The sequence below is a fragment of the Apteryx mantelli genome, chromosome 2, assembly GCF_036417845.1.
Source record: "Apteryx mantelli isolate bAptMan1 chromosome 2, bAptMan1.hap1, whole genome shotgun sequence".
Taxonomy (NCBI): domain Eukaryota; kingdom Metazoa; phylum Chordata; class Aves; order Apterygiformes; family Apterygidae; genus Apteryx; species Apteryx mantelli.
This window is the reverse complement of record NC_089979.1, coordinates 80,379,388-80,401,645: the sequence shown is the minus strand read 5'-3', so window position 1 is coordinate 80,401,645 and position 22,258 is coordinate 80,379,388. Positions and strand designations below refer to the sequence as shown.

General features: G+C 39.9%; 2 protein-coding genes across 8 annotated transcripts in view; one reads left to right on the top strand and one right to left on the bottom strand.

The window, feature by feature from the left end:
- The window catches only part of DROSHA (drosha ribonuclease III), a 70,458-nt gene extending 68,671 nt beyond the window's left edge, over window positions 1-1,787 (bottom strand). For 3 of the 5 annotated variants that reach the window (XM_067290974.1, XM_067290977.1, XM_067290978.1), the window contains exon 1: window positions 282-318. The gene's annotated coding sequence lies outside the window, so the exon portion shown is untranslated. Of the gene's footprint in view, window positions 1-281; window positions 319-1,280; window positions 1,376-1,759 lie in introns of those variants that run through there. The other 2 variants (XM_067290976.1, XM_067290975.1) reach the window with 2 other exon arrangements.
- Window positions 1,788-1,814: 27 nt separating this feature from the next.
- Window positions 1,815-18,608, top strand: C2H5orf22 (chromosome 2 C5orf22 homolog). Of its 3 annotated transcripts, XM_067290971.1 has the most exons (9): window positions 1,815-1,972; window positions 4,537-4,682; window positions 5,830-5,979; window positions 9,545-10,007; window positions 11,942-12,004; window positions 14,005-14,126; window positions 15,679-15,745; window positions 16,314-16,453; window positions 18,086-18,608. In XM_067290971.1, the coding sequence occupies exons 1-9, from the start codon at window positions 1,874-1,876 to the stop codon at window positions 18,216-18,218; spliced, it is 1,383 nt and encodes a 460-aa protein (XP_067147072.1). In that variant the 5' UTR covers window positions 1,815-1,873; the 3' UTR covers window positions 18,219-18,608. The 3 variants fall into 3 exon arrangements, with proteins under 3 accessions (XP_067147072.1, XP_067147073.1, XP_067147074.1); XM_067290972.1 differs by lacking the exon at window positions 11,942-12,004; XM_067290973.1 differs by lacking the exon at window positions 16,314-16,453 and having other exon boundaries at window positions 18,086-18,194.
- Window positions 18,609-22,258: the final 3,650 nt, after the last annotated feature.

Genomic DNA, 22,258 nt, shown 5'->3' with positions numbered 1-22,258 from the left:
TTTTAATTAAAATGTTTAAAATTCAAAAAAAGAGAAAAAAAGGAAAAAAACATCTAAATAAAGAATCAATTATGATGTGTTGGGTGGAAGGGAGGGAGAGAGGAAAAAAATCGTTAAGCGCCGGTGCTGCAATTGCAAATGTCAGATCCTGTTGAGAGAGAGACAGACACACACACACACACACGTATATATGTGGAAAGATCACCAGAAACAGAAAAGAAAGCCTCCCTTTTACAGTGGCTTTACTGATGCAGAAGTACATGCAGGGAATAGCCTCCCACCTGCTACCCCGTAGCCTGGCAAACTTGGGCTGCTCAGAGTACTACTTCTGGCTGCATTCTCGTCCCAGCGCTGCAAAAGATGAAGCTTGCTGAGTGATGCCAGACATCTGCCAGTGAACTGAAGGGAAAAAGGAAAAGAAATGAAACAGGGGCAAAGGATGCACATTGAGGGGGAGGTACCAGGAGGACCCCAGGTCTCCTGTCCCACGCTTGGGGCTTGGTTGAAGCCACTGGAAGTGGTGGTAGCCGCATTTGCTTCCTCGCCTGAGTAACTGGGCGACAAAGGCCAGTAGAATAAGGGAGGATCCACAAATTTCTAGGAGGTAGCAGGCATGGTAGTAAAGCCACTGACTCCTTCCAGTCAACCTGGGTCTGTTCAGTACCTTCAAATCTTTTAAAGGATCTCAAAAACAAACAATCGGGAAAAAAAATTAGTCCACACCTTCATTGTTTGGTCTGGCAATAGTGCTACTTTTTACCATTCTTAATTCTGGTCCATCAAATGCCAAATCATTTCTTCTTTAGTTCACCAGTTATTTTACCTTACATAGCCCAAGGTTGTCCCAGTATGCTGTTTTGTGCTTTGCTGACATTTACATACACATTTTATTTAAACAGGCTGAGCTAATTTTTTTTTATTACCTTGAACAAATTAAAGTAAAAACCACTGTACTACGGTACCTTAACTTAATGCACATTTCTTTTCAACGTGTCAGAGCATTCACACAAAAGGTCTTGTTTGCCAGCTCCCCTTAACTATGGCCCTAAGCTTATCTGCACTTTCAGAGAACTTTTCAGGTTTTGCTATCATAATTTAGTCACTTCAAAATGCACTGAACTATTCAAAGCCAGAAAAAAAAAAAACAAAAAAACCCATGAAATAATCTTAAATGCCCAGACTATTTTAAAGCTCCCACAGCTGTAACTTTTCATCATATTCAAGCTCGATGTGAGCTCAAGCCGAAAAACCCTGATGACAAACCATCCTTTTCCTCTCACCTAGGAAGAGAAATGCATTGCGCCACACGCACACACACGAAAATAAGTATCCTCGGCTCCTGAGATGTTACTAGAAGCACCTCCCTCCGCGCAGACACGCGGCTGAGAGCGCGGCAGCCGCGGGGCACCGCCGCGTCCAGCCGGGGGGAGTCCCCTCGGGGCCGCCCTGAAACTGCGGCGCGCGGGAGAGGGCGATTTACACACGGGCGGCGACCACCGGAGCGGCACCGGAACTGCCGGCTGCCGCCGCCATCCCGGGGCAAAGCGGCGCCGCGGCCCCGGCCCCGGCCGCCCCCCGCAGGACGGGACGGGGCGGGGCGGGGCGGGACGGGACGAGCCGCCCCCGAGCGCCGAGCGGCGGCGCCCCGGCCGCCCCCTTGTCAGCGCGGCTGTGCTGTCACAATAGCCCGCGGGGTGACGTCGCCGCCACGACGTTCGATGCGCTCCTGAGCCGCCCCCCGCGGTCCCGCAGAGCCCACCTGGCGCCTCGCCGCCGCTCGCGCCGGCGCCGGAAGAGGAAGGCGGGGGGCGGGGCGCCGCGGGCGGAAGCGGAGGCCGCAGCCAGCCGGAGGGAGCCGGGCCGCGCCGGCGGCATGAGCGGCGGGGACTGCTGCGCTGGGGAGCGGCCTCCCGGGGGCGGCCTGCGGGCCTACCCGGCGCTGCCCGTGTGGGTGGTGGAGGACCACCAGGATGTGAGTGAGCGAGAGCGCGGCGTCGCCGGGCCGGGCCTGGCGGCGAGCGGGGGGTCGTGGCCTTCCTCCGGGCCGCGGGCAGTTTACAGGGAAAATGAGCCGTTTCTTTCTGTCTGGCTACCGTGGGGCTGTACACGCATGTTGTACAGCGGTGCGCGAAAACTAATCTCGGGTCTGCTTCGCTAACGAAACCCGGGTGAAGCTCCGTGTTGAGGTGGTCCGGATCCCCGTACTGAGACAGAGACTCATGTAACTAGTGCCATCATGGGAGATGGGCGTTTTTTTAAGCAGTTATTTCTGTTTGTCTGTCCTTTTTTTTCCCTCTCACGGTATCTGTATTTAAAGCAAAATAATACCGGCATCATGCTGCTCCTAGAATTAGTTAGGCATTAGTGCACTGCTCTGAAACTCGGGCCTCCACAGTGTATGACATGCTAGCAGCAAACTGTTAAATATAAGCACACTCTTAACAAGCAGGTTGACTGTCAGTAGCTGAGAAATGCCAAATTTGGCGCTTTGTCTTTTTATTTTTAGTTAACTAGTTAAAAAAGGTATTTTGAAAGAGGTTGGTTTTGAATTGCTGTTTCTGGTTTCTCAAATAGTTTGTTTATTGTTACATAAGCTGAGGCCTTAGTCCAAAGTAAGCAAATTCTTTACCCAAAGGCACAAAAGCCCACTGATTTCAGCAAGTGTTTCTGGGACATGAAGAGTTGGTGGAGAAAAAAATGAAAGGCATTAATTCTATTGGTGTTTTGCAAACCAAAAACGCTAGTGTAATGCAGTTTATTAAGGAAAAGGTTGTTCTGAACTTGTAAGTAGATAGTTTAATGACAACTGTTTTTACCAAGACTCACTGAAATAGTTGATGCTGTGGTAGTTGTTTTTGCATGGTAACCAAGGATTAAGAGCCTCACTCTGATAGGAATACTGAGATAATGACTATTAGTAATTCTTTATTTTACTTTTTATACTTTTAAATTAGGTTAACAAAGACTTTTCCTGCCAAAACATATGCTATGTTTTCGATATATGTGTGTATATACATTGGTCTGTCTTATATAAAACTTACGTAATCTTTTACCCCAAAGCATAAGAACTTCACAGAAACTACATATAGTCCAGATGAATCACTGACACTGAGGTTTCTCCAGGAGTAGATGACACTAGATGCACCATGCTTTGATTAATAATAACAGCTGGTGGAAAGCGTATTTTGTTCTCAATCCAAAGCAATAGAACTTGCAATGTAAGAGACTCTAGGCTCTTGACTTCTCCCCCATCCCGCTCTGTTTTCAGAATTTGCAGTAAAACTTGCATGAGATTAGACTAATTTAAACTGCAAACATTGTAGGTTGTTCAGGTAGGCCAGACTATTTGCCTTTTGTGAAGAACTGGAAGTCATAGCTCAGAGAATCCTCGTTATTTTTAACCTTATGTTATCTATTATTACAGTAGTATACATATCATTGCATAAATAGTGGGTAAACTGAGAATTTATAACGAGTCTGGTGAAATACAATCCAGACTTCAACTATGTGTCAGTCAGGTTTTATGGTTATGTACACTCACTATTCAGTATTTGTGATCTTAATCAGTTTTATGCTTAAAAAGTAGCTCAGTTTGCATTTAAATATAGAGATCCCATGTAACTTATATTGCCCAGTCTGTTTATAGTCTTCACATTCCCTGTATAGTAGTGATCTGGTTCATAGTCCTTGCTAGATTTCTTCTGGTAGCTAAGGCAGCTACTGACCTGTAACTGTGGGAGAAACTCTGTCTACTGCAGCTCAGTTTAAGAAGGATCATGAATCAGCCTTCAGTTGTCTCATTTCACTACTTGACATTCTTGCATATCAGTGGTTTGCTGTGTTATAAATTGACAGATTGACCCATCTGCTGTTTTTCCCACCGTTTAAGTGGGCAGCCGGGGAAGGTAATCTCTTCATTGCCACCACTAAATCTTGTGGGGATTGGGAATTAAGCTTTTTCTTCAAGGGAAATAGATCTAAAGATCAGCTCAAGTTTAAATGGTAGTAAGGCCAGTTTTCGCCCTGTATTAGTTAACATTTTGTTAGTTGTGCTTCAGAAGTTTGTATCTCCACAGCACCCATGCATAGGTTGTGGGTAAGCTTTATAGCATGGAAAAGGTGGTGTGTGAGGTAAGCTTCTGCAAAAGATAGAAGGCATTCTGGAGATAAGTTGAAAGAGAAGAAAATGGGCATTGTATTAAATTATTAGGGAGTCTTGTTTGTAGTGGCTCTTCTCACTATAAAGAAGAAAAGAGAGTAAAGCTATGATTCTGCAGCAGCTTATCATGTATAGAACTCTTGGATTCATAGTGATTCACAGTTCGTGGGTTGGCGTTGGAGTTGTATCCCCATGAACTGTCTTGCCGTTGGAGTTGTATCCTTGGTATTGTTTTCAGTGTCCTCCTTCCTCTCCCAAGAAGTAATCCAAATTCAAAAGAAGCAAAGAGGAGTGGGGCTGGTATTTTTGCTGTTAACATCATTGCATTTTTCAGCTTGCTGGTTATAATTGAAATGTTTTTGTTCGTGTTGTTTTAGGTTTTGCCTTTCATCTATCGTGCTATTGGTTCAAAACATCTTCCTGCCAGTAACATCAGCTTTGTTCATCTTGATTCCCATCCAGACCTCCTTATTCCTGTGGATATGCCAGCAGACACTGTATTTGACAAAGAAGCTCTTTTTAGGTAAAGTCCTGTGTAATGCATCAGAATACCTAAAGTCCACTTTTTTCTACCTTTGATTTACAGTCAATATTCGTTTAACTTTTTATATAGCAGGCATGAACAAAAGAGGCATAAAGCAGCCCCAGGTTGTATCTTTCATCTTTTCACTTTTATGAGTGTGGTCAAATGTTTATGTTGCATAACAAGAAGGTCTGAGACTTGCAAATTTACTTTTAGTTGTTCAGTAGTGTATCATGTTATTAGGCCAGGTTGTTTCTCTGGATAACAGGACAGCAATCTTAGTGCTGATCCTTTTCATGTGGAGAGCTGTAGGTTTAGAACAGCCTTTCTGTCCTCATTCTGAAAAATCTGCTTTGAGATTGCAATAACATCATCTGCGGTGACATGCTGAATATATGAAGTTGAATAAGATTTTCCCATTAATGTCATTAGGACCAATATTTTGCCCCAGCTTCTAAAGTAGGTAACAAGGCACAGTGTGACCTTTATTGTCTTTCACTTCCCGTTTTAAAATAGCTATTGACTACTTCAGTTTACTGTGGTGATTCACAGCAATGACAGGATGATGTAATTGGTATGTAGGTAATTGTGCCATTCTACCCATAGTCAATATCTTATTTTTTTGTTGGATAAATAAGCTTTGGGAGCCGTATTATATACCTACAGAAATAGGATATTGCTAAGGACTGATTTTATTCTGTAAGTGCTGATTGATTTGTTTTCAGTACTGAGATTATATTTAAAATCTATTTAGAGCAGCTCACAACAGAATACTCCTGTGAGGTCAGTTCAAAGCTGTCTAGAATAGTGTTGATTGTGATCCTTGCACATTTCCTCTGTCTGATACATCAAGAGAGAAAGCACAATAAATCCAAGTAGTTTATAGTCAAAGTAGCTTATTAGGAGTGAAGCTGACCCTGTCCTAACTTTTTTTTTTCATTCTACTACAGACATTTTGGGTCCTTCTTATGAATCAAGCTTTCCCTCTTTTACTTTTTTGATAATGCAAGCTGTACACAGTGTACTAACTTCAGATGACTTGTGTGTGTACTTTCAAGATATGGAAGATGTTTGTGGTGCTCTTGACAGTGTTTTACTTGCAGGGAAACTAACAGTGTAACCTCCAATCTTTCTCCATTCATTCCAGTGAATTAAGTATTGAGAACTGGATTATGCCTGCAGTTTATGCTGGCCATATTTCTCAAGTAATATGGCTTCACCCACCTTGGGCTCAGCAGATCTCAGAAGGAAAACATGATTTTTTAATTGGGAAAGACACATCAACAACTACAATCAGGTAAACTGCCTGCTACCATATGCTAGTAATATAAAAGCTACCTATGTGGCTTTTCATGGGCTTAATTTTGTATTCTTAGATAAAAATAGTGATAAATCCATTTTTCTCAATAAAAACTTAATATGTAGTTGTGAGTTCTTTAGGGTCTAACGTGACTGACTATTTATGTGAATACATACAGTTAATATTGTGCCTTAAAGTCTTAGCTATTCACATTTCATCTAGCCAAGTTTTGAATTAGTTCTCTTCATTAAAGTCAAAGTCTTAGAAAGCTGTTTTTAACAGAGGATTTGGGTAACAGAGTACAGTAATTAGATCCTCCTCAGCCTTCCCTTATGAAGACAAAGCCCAGTTCCCTCAGTTTCCCTTTGTTCATCATGTGCTCAGCCCTCTAATCATCTTAGCAGCCATGCTTTGGACCCTTCCCAGTTTGTTGACATCTCTCATGTCTCAGGGAACCCAAATCTGGGCTGAGTAATCCAAATGTGGTGTCACTGGCACTGAATAAAGGGAAATAATCTCTTCCCTTGACCTTTTGGCTGTATTTTTGTAAATACCGCAAAACTGTGGCCAGCTTTCATTGCTGCAAGGGCGTAATGCTCACTCATGTTCAACTTGCTTTCTGCAGAGACTTCCAGGTCCTTTTCTCCAGGGCATTGCTAGTCTGTGCCCAGCCTGTACCCTGTACTGCTGCATGGGGTTATTCTGTTCCAGGTGCAGGACCTTGTATTTGTTTTAGTCAAGCTTGAGGTTCCTGTAGGCCATTCCTTCAGGAGGCCAGCTCTGCCTTCTAGCTACTCCCCTGGGTTCAGTGCTGCATGCAAACTTGCCAAGATTGTATTGTCGAGGGCATTAATGAAGGTGTCAAACAATACCAATCTCTAAAGAACACCTCTCATCCAGTGAGACTTGCCAGTTGGACTTCAAACCAATGGCAGTTACTATTGAACATGTTGGTCCAGCCAGTTTTTCACCCACATCATACATCTAGTACATATCAAGGATTGTATGTATATGATCATATGATAATAGATACTAAACATTTAAAAATGAGGGAAACCTTGTTTTCCAACATCCTCAATATTGCATCCATTATTTTCTCTATCAGTTAAAACAGAATTATTGGCAAGATTTCCTTCTTCCTTTACCACTCAAACATAGATTGTGAGATTCTAACCTAATTCATACTACAGTCTGAAAATAAGATAGAATTAAGTGAATGAAGTTGCCTGGATAAAACTGGCTGGAAATTAAAAGGGGACGCTACTAAGTGTTACAAAATTCATCATAACTTTTTACACAACTCTATTTCACAGTATTGTTCTTAAGAAAACTATATTCTCTGATACAAACTCTTTTTTTTTTATTGTTCTGGATGGGATGAGGGAGAAGAGTTGCATCATGTTTAGACTAAGTGGGGAAAAAAATCGCTTACTTTGCTTTGATCTCTGATGCTATAGCCAAATTCCTATTTTTGGGTAGTTCTTTCTACTACTTTCTACCCTGCCCTTCAGGGTGAGCTTACATGGTTAAATGGAGTGTGACTGACTGAAAGAAGGGATTCAGCAGAGCAGCCAGTTTTATAGCTCCTGTTTGGTGGAGTTATAATAAAACAAAGATTAGAGAGAAAGCAAGGGGTAGCTTTTTTTTGTTTTCTAAACTGAGCTTGAATGTGCCAATCAGGACAAAGTTTGTCATCTCTGTTGTGACAGAACTGGGCATTTAATGTGCATAAGGCTTTTTTTCTGTGAATAGGAGAAAGCAGTACTACTTGTATCCATTTAGCCCTTGGCTTTGCTGGTAAGACTTTGGTCCCAGCTATGATTGTGGATTTCTGGTGTGGGTTTTGTTATTTCAAGTTAATCTAGTAATGAAGCACTGGAACAGGTGCTAGGACAGGCAGTTCAATCTCTATCATTTGAGATAGTTAAAGCTCAGCTGAGCAAGGCCATGGGCAGTCTAATCTAGCTTTGAAGTTAGTCCTACTTTGATCGGAAAGTTGGACTAGAGACCTCCAATGTCCCTTCCAATTTTAATATTTTTGTGATTCTAATTTCAGTGAGTGCCCTCCATTCTAATTCTGTGGAATTTAGTGAATGGCATCTTTGCATTCACCATATTCACTGCACTGTGATTTTGTACACCTTGAATGGATCCTTACAAGTCATGTCTCTTGCCAGCATATCAGAATAAATCTTTTGAAGCAAGTTAAACAGAATACAGTGAAGAAGTACTTTGCTTTACCATCTGGAATAAAACATAAAAGCCCTATGATTCTGAATCTTTGGTCTAAATTAAACTCAAATGATAATACAAAAGCTTGTGCTTTCAATAACATTTAACCATGAGAATTAGCACACCTCCAGAAACATACTGCTTGATGGTTGAATAGCTTTCCCACAAATCCTGTGGTTGCCTTAGCAACTTTGAAATCAATGTTTCCAGGGGCCGTTTAAAGATGGCTTCAGGTTCTAGGCTTACAAAAATCATGAAGGAGTCAGAAATATGAACTCCCTAAAACTTTTGTTGACAGCAGCTGGCTGGATAGGTGATAGATACCTAAGTTAGTGTCCCACTGAGGGAAATACTGTGGCATGAACTCATTTATATTGAACACCAGAGAATCTCTGAGGAGAGACTCTGTGAATGCCCCATCAACAAGATGAAGCTGTGATCCAGGCTCTCCCTTAGCAGGCTCAGAATAATCCAGCCACAGGATACTGAGGCTCCAAATTGCTGCTGCTCATGAAACTGCCTGTCCTTGTGTTTGATGGTGATATCCTATAATCAGATAAGGCCTTAACACAGGTGAGCAGAAGTTCATGCTTCATCTTAAACTTACTCTTTTTTTTTTTATCTGAATTTATGACATTTAAGGCTTAAAGAATATTTCAAGCTATATTTCTGTACATTAAATTTTCACCTAAGTGGGATTTCTAGTGTTTTTTAAATTCAGTGGATTCCATCAATATGTAACTATTCATCTTTGGGTTACCTGCTCTCCCCATATGTAAGATAGGGAAATCTGTGTCAGTGGTAAAAGAAAGTAAAGCGTGACCTATTAATTTGTGACATTTTACTTTTACTGATTGCATATCCACAGGTTTCAGGGCACTTCTCAAACATAACTAAAAGCATTTTTCTGAAAAAGAAGGTAATCCAAGATGTAAAATGTCCATAGCTTTACAGTCTTATATACCATAATGTTGACAATATCTTAAGTTGTTTATGTTGTCTTTGCATGCTCCTAAAAGGTGAATTTGCCATTGGATTGTATTTTAATGTAAAATCTTCTCTTATCCATTGGAAACCTTGTACAGCTATTGTCAATAGTGTAAAATTAATTTTAATATATTGATTCAGCAATAAGAAGAGGTAGAAAAAATCCAGTTTAAATTCAAACACCTACAGATTAAAATAAATAATTTTGTGTACACAGTTATATTCCTTTTGTTACCCATCAGACATCTATTCTTTTTTTTCCTCAGGATCTCTTAATTGTACATGCTTGTTTCTAAGTTCTTTACAAAGATGTATATTAACTTTGAGTTATTCTCAATTGTAGGGTTACAGGTACAGATTATTACTTTCTAAGTGATGGTCTTTATGTCCCTGCTGATCAGCTAGAAAACCAGAAGCCTTTAAGTTTACACGTCATCCTCATTAATCCTACTGAAGCATTGAACAGCCAGGAAGAAAATGGCAAAGCAGCGTCTGCAAAGAGAATGAAGTTAAATACAGATAACACAGCAAGCATTGCTTCTGCCTCTTCATCAGTGGTTCCTGGTGACCTTGATCACAGCTCCTCAAGTGTGAAGAACAAGGGAATACAAAATGCAAGCACACAAAACAGGACAGAAACCTTGTCAGAGTGCTCAGCTTCAAGCTCTCTCAGAAACAGTGAATGCCCAATAAGGGAGGTTGTTAAAGATATTTGCCAAGTACTACAGAAAGGGGATGCATACGTTTTAGACATTGACTTAGATTTTTTTTCAGTTAAAAATCCATTCAAAGAAATGTACACACAGGTAAGCATGAATATGGACAATCCTTACCATTTTTAACAGAATAAATGCTAGAAGGACAATGATGTCTGTGAAGAAGCTCTCATCTAAGCTAAATCTAGCAAATCAGCTGATCATGGTTAATAAATCATTGCAAATATTTGGAAGAGACCTTCTTAAGGGAGTGTACGCACCAGAGAAGTACTGCAAGCTAATAGGGGTAGACCTTAAATTTGAAATAGGTGTTGGGTGCATGTTCAAGGTCTGAGTTGCATGGCAAGGTTCTGCCAGTTACTTGGGACACAAAAGCTAAGCTGTCTTTTTTTCAAAGTAGATTTTCAATGGTGACATCCCAAATACTCACAGCAGGGGTTATCAAGGAGGGATGGCAGATTTTCTCTCTTACCCCCACCCCGCCACTGTAGCATGCTATTGGAATGCCAGAATGGTATTGTAAGACCTTGCCTTTCAAAAAGGTGTGGTGTTGCTGGATGCCCAAACAGTGGTGACTTCTCTTTGTGAGAGGCTAGGACTCCCAGTTCCGCTATGTTTGGACTGTGTGGAACGATGAACAAGTGCCCGTTGTCTCTGATATTAATCTGCCTTAAGAATTGGGTGTAACACTGAGGTTTACAAATTCTTCTGTGATATCCTGACTGTTTCTAGCAATTAGATCTTATTTATTTATTTATTTGTAATTCTGAGGAACGTTGTTTTAGCCTCAACCTGTGCTGGAGAACATCTGACACTTTGCAGTTGCAGCTAGAGTACTGCTTTCTTGCCCACTGAATTGAAGTGAATATAGTGTTTCTGGCCTGTGTTGAATGATGACATTCAGTATTTATGATCACAATAACATCAGATGTGCAAAGCCAGTTGGTCTGTATCAGAAGAGAAATATAAGACAAAGGGGAAGCACCTTGGGAGTCTTGCCTTAGGAGAATAAAATCCAGTACCCTGGTTAGGACTTAAAATACATTTTAAATAAAATAATGGAGTGGGGGTTTTTTTGTTGTTTTGTTTTGTTTTCTTATGATAGGCCCTCAGTTCTAGGAAACACTTTCAGAAGTGGGCTTGTACAGAGCCCCATTGTGCCTTTTTTGATACAACAAATAACAATCTCAGTTGCAGTTGTTATTTCTAAACTATGATCCCACTGTTGTAACATAGGATAATTCCACCAGAAAGTGTTGCCCAAGTTAACACTTGGAACATGAGAATCCAAGGAAAAGGTAAAAATTAAATATGGCTTACCAGTTCAGAAGAGTATTGTATTTCCATCAAAAAAGCCCCAAAATCCAAAACATTGCCCTAAAGATGCTTTATATTTATTTAAAATTCACTAGTCTCTTAGTCTACCCCGTCTTTCTCCCTGTACTGAAAAATTAACAAGCGTTCACCTTTTTAATGCTATTTAGTAAAGAATGAAATCTGTTTATCCTTGATCAATTAAACCTGGGTAGTATCAAGGAGTAGGGGCTAGCAAGCTCCCATAGTAGATTCCATTTGAACTTTGTTGGCCATCCAGCTTAAGGTTTTACCTACTCTGTTTTCCTTTAAAATCTTGCTCTCCTGTTCTTTATAATTGCCCTCCGAATCTGCCACTTTATTTTTTTTTTTCCCCAGCAGCTCATTAGAACCTCAGTGCAGCAAAATGCATGTTTAATTTGAAATGTCCGATTAATCTTGACAGCAAAACCCTTAAATACTTCACTGCTAAAGCTGTTTTACTGAAGTCAGGTTTAACATTTAGCAGTTGCCAAGTGTTTGGCTGAGGCCATGAAGTATTGCTTCCTCAAGCCTCACATTCTCTTTGTCACCTGCATTTAGAGAGTTGTCTGCAATATGGGAGTAGATGAACTATCTTGGTATCTTGGCATCTTTTCTTGAAGATGGAGAGCACTGAAGATTGCTTTTTTCCACTTGAAGAGACTAATTTTTTTTTTCCTTTCTCAAAGACAGAATATGAGCTCTTGCAAGAGTTGTACAGTTTTAAGAAGCCCCATAGAAATGCAACAGAGGTACAGTATTTCCTTGTGGAATATATAAGGGAATGATTCTTTTTATTTACTCAGTAAAAGTGAGTTATGTCAAGGAAAGACCCTATGAAAGGTGCTTAATGAAGTGGTCTGCAATTAAGCCATGCAGCATGCTGAATGCTAATCAGCAGCACCTTAGGAATTTTTTCCTAACAAACACTTTGGTTAGACATATGAACTACGTAGATATTTAACATAAGTGTGAAATTTAATTTGTGTAAACAAATGGTAATTGACAAGAAAGAGATTAAAACATAGTAAGTCATCTGTAGTCTCTTTCTTTTTATGGCTCAACAGGGTATTCTTTCAGCACCCCCTCCCCATGGTTGCTCTTCTTTGAGAGAGAGAAAGCTGTGCTAAATGCCTAATTGGTATTCTACCTATTTGTTTAGATGTGGACGGGCAAATATTGTACCACTGTAATGGCCTTTTCTTTGTATGTGCTGTGTGCTTCTGAGCCATGGAAATGTGAGCCAGGTGCTGCTGCCAAAACACAGTCATTCAACCCTGAGTCCAAACCTTGGAGACAGTCATAGTAATGGTCATTACACCAATTTCCAAACAAGATTTTATCTTTGCTTTGGTAATTTCATCTGAAGACAATTACAGGCAGATTCAACACATACCAATATCACTAATTATTAATTTGTGTATATAAAGAAATGGAGGTATGTGAAAGCTTATGTCAAATTGATTTTCATGTTTCTCAGTCAGCAAGATGCCAGGGTACATAGTTAGAAGTTAGTTAAATGCGGAAGGTGTAAAGTCTTGTGATTAATTTCCCAATGTGATTTCAGGGCAGCCAAAATGGTTAGCAAGAACAAATTCATGGATGGTTTTGTAGTGAAACACTCAACATACAGGAGCTGCGGGCAGAAAGCTAGTGGACTTTATTTTCCAAAGATACATGAAATCTCTTGGATATCCAGTATCTTAAAGGGATTCTGGACTGATAAATAGTTCTAGGGTACCATTTCTACTATACTACACAGTAAAATAGTAGGGTTTGTTGGTTTTTTTTAAAGTATTTCTAATCACCCTCTATACTACATCTTTAATGTTAGTTACTGGTGCTGCTTTTAAGTGTCCAGTTCATAGCCCATGACAGGTTGATACCCTCAGCTCCTCTCAAAGATTAGCCGTAAGCTCACATTACTGGCCAAAAGAAGTGGCATCTGGCATATGATAAGCCCAGCAGACTCATGAGAGGGAATCACTCTGTTCTTAATTGTTATCCATCTATACCAATGTGCTTTTGAATAATTTTCCTTCACACACCACTGCACTGAGTATCTTTTATACCAATTATGCCAAGCATTGCTTTTCATTTGATGTGTTATGTAGGGCCTACTTTCTGCAAATATTTGCATGCACAACTATATGCATATAAATAGCTTTGCTTATTTCAATAGATTGCTGTGTTATGTTTGCTGAACTTCTTAAGAAAGTGCATAAACCTTTGCAGGATCAGGGCTGTGAAACACCAAATAGCTGATTTTGAGATTCTTTTTAAACACATTTGATGTAGTAATATCCATTAATTTTTAATCTAAAAAAACTGAAATTTTCCTTTTTTTATAACAACATAAAGCTCACATTCATCTGAGTCCCTGTATATTCATATCAAATTCAACAAATACTGCAGCATTTCAAGGCTTTACAAACAAATACAACAATTAGTCAAATACAGTTTCTTAGCTTTCCTCAGTGTATCCTATTGGAATGTAGATGTGGCAACTTTGTGGTAGGAAAGACAGAGCAAAGAGAGATGATTTATTCTGAAGGGAACAACTTCTGCAGGCATTCATGCTGATCCTCTTGAAAAGATCCTCTGTAACAATGAACAGTTGTGTCTGTTTCCTCACCTCCACCAGATCAATCATTTCAGGATTTGACCTATAGACTAAGCTGATTGAGCTAAAAAAACAAAACAAAAACAATTTTACTTTTTTTTTTTTTTTGTAATGCATATGTTTTTAAAGGAGGGCTTGTTGGATTGTGTTGAAAACCGCGTTCATCAGCTAGAAGATCTGGAAGCAGCATTTGCAGACTTGTGTGACAGTGATGATGAAGAGACGCTACAGAAATGGGCCTCATATCCAGGGTAGGAGATCTCTAAATGGCGTAAAACCCACCTCTTCTGAAAGACACCTTTACCTTCTCCCTGCCAATATGGGTAGTTTTTGATTCTCCCATGGAATGCATGACGTTAATACCTTCTTTTCTATCCAAGATTCAGCTTTCTACTGCAAAACAGAAACAAGTTATCAGTGCCAGTAAGGTTTCTCTCCTTTTGGGGGAGACTTTCTGGAGCCCAGTACACAAGGCTCTCGTCCCTGGCCTAGCACAGAAGCAATGCTGCAAGAGACATCCAGACTTATCCTGCTGCATTGTCTTGTCAGAGTCGTCAGTGCAAACAGGGACGTAGCTCTGGAAAAAAAAGTCTGCCATTGGAAGAACACCGAGGAGAAAACTATTGTGTACTCTAGGCTATTAGGCTGAGTCAAAAGGATGTGATTTTTCAAATTGGTTTCCTGAAAAATAGGCAATGCTTAGCATCTGTATATTTCAGTTTTTAGTAGAAAAAACGTAGCTTTTGGACATGTGTATTAGTGTTCTGTTTTGTCGTAACTTTTTTCCTTAAAGCCAGAAGTGCTCGCTATCATTTGGTCTACATGAGACAGGCCTTAGTTTTGCAGCTAAGAATTTCTGAATTCAGTCTATTTTCCTTAGTTTACAGTGCAAACAATAGTTTAGGAACTGATTAGCCCAGCACTGTGCTAACAGAAAAGGAGGAATGCTGGATAGGATCTTTGCAAGGCTACCATTTTCCCTGTAATTCTAAAGGAGAATGAGTCGGGCAAAGCAAACAAAGAAAAAGCAAGTCTGCTGTCGTCATTGTCATGGTAAACTTTCCAAGGTGAGCCTTGCACAGCATCATGCAAGTTCTGTTGTCTGTGGCCAGAGGCAGGTTTGGTGTGACTCAAGATTTAGTGATCTATGTAGGGTAGAACTCTCAAATTTTAACGTCAAACTATGGAGGATATGGAAAAGACAAGGTGTGATAAATGCTTCTGTGCTACTCTTGACTGTTCCTGCCTGATCTCATGAGGGATGGCTCCTGCAAACCTGTGAAAACAGCAACTGGTTAAAACATAAAGGCTGTACCTGAGTGATGGTGTCCACAACGCATCTCAGCCACATCTGCTATACTTTTAAACTAAATGTTTTCATCTAAAAAGAAACTGAGCAAACGTCCAGGTTTTGCCATGATAGGAGAATCACTCATTTTCCCCATCAAATGCAGCAGTTATGGTCATTGCTAGACAGGTCTGCCAGGAAGTGTTTCCTATCTAGTTAATACAACTTTGAGCTTCTCCTCAGGGCTGCCTGAAAGAACTGCAAGGAGGGCTTGAGAGAGACAGGTATCAGTGTAGGGGCTCTCTGAGAAAGACCTGGTGAAGCAGCACAATAGCACTGATGCTTTCCCTTTTTCTCAGATGCAAGATAGTACTGAGGGGTAAGTTTTGTTTTCAAGTTTTAGGCCATGATGCTGATTAGTGTTTTCAGTAACTTCTGCCTTTGCTTTTGACAACTGAGGGTTAAATATGAGTGCTTGTAACTGTTTACATAACAAGTTTTGGTTTTAACTGCAGAATGAAGCCACTTGTCCAACTTGTTCACAGTTTGAAAACCAGGATGGAGAGCCCAGACTATGAAATGGTAGGTCACTAGGAAGAGGAGCACAGCTTTTAAAAGCATAGCCTCAACATGGAGGGAGAAGAATGTGCTTCTTAGACTTGCTTCTTGGTTCAGGACTTCGTGGGGGTTTGGTGGTTTTACTTTAGTTTATTATTTATGTCCTATTACTTAGGCCAACCTTTTTCTTTTAAGCTTCTAAAGTTCTACTTTGCTTGTCTGTATTTAGGCAACATTAATAATATGATCTTTCAGGACTGTCACATCTCAGGCTTCTTCCTGTAAAGTAAGGCCTCATTTAACCTGGGTCTGTTGCTATGGTTTATAGAATTTAAGTTAAGGTACCTTTTTCTAAAATATCAAACATGCCATCTTCAAGGACTGCAGCAGATTCTGAATTGACAGAAGAGGTATATTTTCATGGAGATACTGAAACAATATATACAATCTACAAAATTAAAAAAAATGTTTGAAGATGTATAAAATACTTACTGGACTAGCGAAAGTAACTTAGGGACTTGTGTTGCACAGATAAGTTGTGTCAATAACTAGTCAAGTGAAATTAAAATCTCTGTATTTAATTTACACATAGGTCCATCAGGCTGGTCTGACCTGTGATTATATGGAGCTTCCCCACCACGTTAGCACTGAAGAGGAGATAGAAGTCCTCATAGAATCCATTAAAGTTCTGCTAAAAAATATGCCTAAACCTACACTTGTAACAGTTGCTCGGTAAGAGTATGTGGATGTTTTTATTTTAAATCACTCAGACCGTGCTTATAAAGCTAAATGATTCAATGAATATAACATTGGTTGACATCTTAAATTCTATCGTAAAGTGTGGTGAAAATTGACATTTGAAAATATTGATCATAATGCAGTGGCAGTAGCTACATGGCTAAGGGAAGGTTCTGTTTCAGCAATGATAGCTAACTTTATTGGCATTAGAGTAGCTAGCACAGATTTTGACAGCAGTGAAATCATGATGACTTAATGAGCTTCAGCCCAGGCTGCATAAAGCCTGTGATGAGACATTGTATGTGTTTCAGTTGGTAGCCATCACTGAAGTTCATACTGACACATCTTCAGTGTTTTTATTACTTGAGCTAGTTAGAGCAAAGCTGGCTTGGGCAAGCCTGTATGGGCTGAAATTACTCCGTCTGTACTCCCTGTCTAGGATTCATTGCACTACAGATAGGATTTCTCTTTTCAGTGAAACTTCTGTTGGAAGGGGGAAGGGTTTTCATATGATAGGCTAAATGGGTTTGGTATTCTAGGAAGCTCTAATAAAGCTTTACATGGGAAAGATTTTTGTTCTCAGCACTGTAAGGGAACTATTTGGGAGAACAGGATGGAGTTTGAGGCCGGAGGAGAGACTGTTGCCGCGCTCTCGCTCGGTCCCATGGCGCCACCAGGGGAGCACTGCAGCTTCCTGCTGCAGGGCCACAAGCACAGACCTCAATGTGAGAGATGCTAAAATGGCGTTTATTGTGAGCTGCGATCAAGCTTATATACAGTTGCATTTCGTCCTCACCCCTAGTCTGCGCGTCACACCACGTGATCTTCCGCTATGCCTACTCTACCGCTTCTCATGCAAATATCTTTGTCTACGCAGTTTCCCAAGATCCCCCACAAGAGACATACTTACAAGACTACAGTGTATCTGTTGACAAATTATTGTAATTTGTCACTTTAAAAATACTGAGCATGCCCTTAAAGTGCAGGCAGCAGAAGCAGAATCTTACATGAGATTGTTCTTGGCTGAAAGAAATAGCATGGCTAATACCTAAAATAAAAAAAAGACATTCCTTGCACCTACTACAGGGATATCAGGCACTGTTGCAGAGGAAATACTGAATCATTTATGTAGGTCTTAACAAATGTGAAATTCAAGAAGTCAGCTATTTTTTTTTAACAATATCTGTTTGCAGTTCATTAATAGATACTGTAAAAATTTGATATCCCAGGGATCACAAAGATTTCTTTTTTCAAGTTTTCTCTACCTATTTTACTAGTAGCAATTGAATTTCTCAATCTAACTTTCCACCAATGCTTTAGTTAAAGGATTTGCTTGAATTTTGACTGACAACGTTTTATGTCAGAGTCAGGAAGAGAGCAGAACTTGAGGAATGAATAGGTCACGTTCCTGATTTGCTGCAGACTTTCTGTTCAACTTCAGGCAAATTCTTACCTTTTTTAGTAGTGAGGGCAAACACAGCAGCCTGCCTTGAAGAGGCACTGAGAGGCAGAACTTGCTGCAGCTTGAAAGTTACTTCAGGTCCCTAGATACAAAGCATTATAAGAATATAAAATGTGATGATAATGTCTGTACTTCCTCATCCTTTCTTCAAATCCCTGTTACAGATCAAGTTTGGATGACTATTGCCCTTCAGAGCAGGTTGATGTCATTCAAGAGAAGGTTCTCAATTTGCTACATTCGGTGTATGGCACTCTGGATGTGCACTTAGATTACTCAAGCAGTTCATCTTCTGTGTGACCTTTCTCCACCTATTGCCCTCTAATGCAGTGGATTCATTTAAATTGCATAGTAGCTGTGGTTGGAAGGGGAAAACACTTGTTACTTCAGCACTAGATGACACTAGAACCCAAGCTGACCAAGAGCTAGTTCTAAGTTGCATTGCTTTCTCCAAGTCAGCTGCATCTGAACTGTCATCTGTGCTTGTCATTGTTCAGATTAATTGTGATTATTATTTTAACTGTCTTATTTATTAAGATTAGTGGAAGAGCAAATATTTTTTGCCCATAAAATGTATTTTTTCACCTGATGTCCTTAAGTGTCTGTAAAAACAAAACTTTAAATGAATTTCTTTTGTGTAATTCAAGTTTTTTGATGGAGTTTGGTGAAATATATTGCACATAAAACAGATGTTTTCCTGAGTTGTGTTGTGCATTCTTTTAAAATCATCTTAATCCCATTAAGACATTATGTTTGCGTAGTGACCTTTGCTAACTGCTGTGCTGGAGAGGATCAGGTGTTCCCCTCTCATTTCTTTAGAGAAGTTTATAGCTTCCTGCCTTATCCGCCCAGTAGCATTTATATTTGTACTCTATTACATTAATATTGTCTTTTTTGCCCCAGAACTTCATTGGTGACTCAGGCAGTATCCCTAATGTACAGGTGCTGGGTATTGGTATTTTTTAAGGTCAAGTAGTACTGCTTGTGTAATGTTGTTCAAGTAAATGATACTCTGCTGGGTATGGGTACTCTGCTAGTACCAATTATGTTAGCCCCAGAAACAGAGAGAGGCCAGCACATTTCTGTCTGGGCTAATGGAGCTTGGCTCAGTGTCCCAAACCAGAGTAGCTGCAGCACGTCTGCTCAAGCTTGTTCTAGGCTGTCTTGGAGCTCCTGAGCATTTCTGCATTGCATGATGTAAGCACGACCCATGGGACTGGCTTTAATTCTGAAATGGTTAAAACAGGGATAGCCAAAGTTGGTGGTACATTGAGTCACAATCTAGGGGAGGAGACAGGCTCCACAAAACTACTGTTCAGTATGGCAAGCAGGACTAGGTTACAAGTGAAACTTAGCAGCTTTTTCCAGAGAAAAATTAAAACTGGGAGCATTAGGCTGATTAGATGTTAGTTTTGGGTTCTGTGCACTGCTATTGCCTAGAAATCGTGTCTATGGCATTGTAGGTGTCAATAGCCAGCTGTGCTGCATGCAGGAAGATCTTACCAAAAAGCAAAACTAGTTCTTACCTTTGTTTTACAGAAGATAAAGCCCTGTAGTCTTTCCAACTGCCTACTCAGAAAGGTTGTCTTCATAGTACCTACTTTTTGCAAGCTGGATATAGTCAGTGGAATAGCAAGTATCCTACAGTAGCATTTAGACAAATTACACCTGGAGGTATTACTGCATTAAATATGAAGACAATTCAAAAAAATCATTTCAGCATCCCACTTACTGTTTGCAATGTCTAATTGAATTTGTTCACTTTTTTTACTTCTCAGTGTGCTGCAAACTGTTACCTTGAAGTTTCAGAATAAGCTTTCATAATAAGAGTCGAAGGGATGGTTAGCATGGTTTCAAGATGTCATCAAACTTAAACTGACATTCAATCACTAGCACTTGATTTTCATTTTCAAATATTTCTTCACAGAAATGAATATTTGCAATAGAATCTTTTTTTTTTTTGACAGAGAAAGACATATGCTTATTTTTAAGCTATGCCTATTTTTAAGCTTTTTATTACAATGAATTACAGTAGAATTTAAGTAGATGGCATTTACGGTCACCTGGTTGTTACCTCTCTTCTCTGTATGAAATTGTCATTTGAGTTTACATCCAGTTTTGGCTTAATTTTTCTTTAAGCAAGAATTCATGCACTGATGCAAAGCTGACTAATACTTATTTGAGAAAACTAAGCCAATTTTCATTCTAGGTGTTAAGGCAGAATGAAGCATTTGGTTCATGCAGTTTGATAACTTCTATAAGACAGGTCACTTTTCAAAGTAATTTTTCATTTAAGTGTGCCTGTAGTTACTGAAAGTGGTACTGGCTCAGAAATCTCCCTCCCTCCCCCTCTCTCTCTGCTCAAAGAAAAAATATGAAAGCTTTTTTCCTGCTTGGAAAAATAGCTCAATAGTAAGCCCAGGGCCTGCTGGTTTTCTTCTTTCTTAACTTTGCTTACTGTATTTCTTTCATAGTGCAGTCACACTGTCCCCTGCCTATAGCTCTCTTCTTGGGAGTATGCTCTCTATGATGCATGCATGCTGTTTTTTGTAGGAAAAAACATCTTTTGTAGGAATCCTAATTTAGAGCATTCGTTGCCTTACATTCTGTTACCTCAGGTTAAACATAGCTCTGTATAGCTTTGATGGGACACATCCACTACTGCTTGATAGGACATCACTGTCCATTTCAACCAGAAGTGACTTTTGAGAAGCTAGAGAGGAATCCTTTACAGCGATTCTGCAAAAACAGACCTAAACACTTCAAAAGCTTTTGAAGCTTCCTTACCTTCAAAAATAAGCCTGTGGTGAACAGCATAACTCCAGACAGCTGAAGGAGGGCTCTGTTCCGCTTGGAGAGAGTCCCATAAATGTGTGTCCTGTCACAGGTGCCAGCACTGATTGAGCCAGAGCCTTCACTAACCCAGTGACAGCAATTGCCATTTTTCCCACTAGGTGGAGAGCTAACTGCATGTTACCATTTCCCCTCACCTAATTGGAAGGCTGCAAACACCTTTCCAGCCTTACATTGTGATTAACCTCTGTTTATCCTTAGTAAATAAAAGGAGAACAGGATAACCAGCCTCTTTAACGATTTATAAAATTTTCAGCCACAAAGAACTCAGCATCAGTGTTTGCTCTTAAAATACGCAATGCAGATAAACAAGAAGTGAAATGGGATAACTCCCCACAAGTTCAGAAAATACAAATGATGGAAAATGAACCAAATGTGACTGAGTTTTAAAGAAAACTTTTTTCTCTGTTTTCTAAATGTGAACTTGCATAAATAGTTTGATAGTTCAGCACTACAAGGGTGAAAGGCCTAGTGCAAAATTTCAGTTTAAAGGGATAAATGTCTGACACCTGAGAACAACTGGGTTTACTTATATAAGCTGAGTTTTAAGTTCCTAAAGATACAGATTGACATGTAAGAAGAGAATTGACATTTTTCTTAAAAATTGAATTCTACCACTATCCTGACTAGGATAGTTTTAAACTCTTCCTTTCCCCATGTGTTTCACAGTGAAAGGCAGAAATTATTGACTTCAGACTATGAAAGTCAAACTCATATTTGCATCTATATGAAACTAATGGAGATTAGATTGCCTGCCCTTGCTCTCTCTTTCTCGCTGCTCTCCCTGTGGAGGCCCTGGCAGATGTCCTTATCCAGCATTTCTCTGTAGAGCTGAGGTACAGTCCATGCTGACTGCAAAAGCAGGGATGGGTCGTGGTGCCAAGGCAAGTATCAAGGACCCAGGACCCAAGCACGTGCGGGTGAAACATGCCTTAGCTGCCAGCACCTGAATGAAGCCACAGGTGCCTTCTGGGCACATATTGTTGGAATTGGAAGTCTTCAACCAGACTGTGGTCTGGTTTTTGGGGAATGGGAGGAATACCCTTGCATACATTTCTGGGTGTGGTGGGAGGTGACTGACTCCACAGTGACTGTACCTGGGAAACTGAAATCCTAGCCACAATCTCATGCTTATGAGATAGGAAATGTAAAGAAAAGGAATCAAAGAGTTCTCATAGTCACCTAGAAGGAGGTCATACAAAGACTCAGAAGTTGTCCACCACATGAAATGAGATTTTGGAAAAAAGTGCAATTAAGTTTTGTGGACATAATGACACTGGAAAAAATATAGTAATTTAATACTTATTCACTATTCTTGTATTTTCTACATAAATAAAAACTTTGAAAGTGATGCGCTTAGAATTTAGCAGGGAAATCCCAATTTCTGTTGAGGATACATAATCAGAAATATTAACAAATTTTTACTGGAAGATGCAACTTGCCCATCCTTTTCCACTCATGCTTTCTGCAGAAAGATCTCCTTTAGC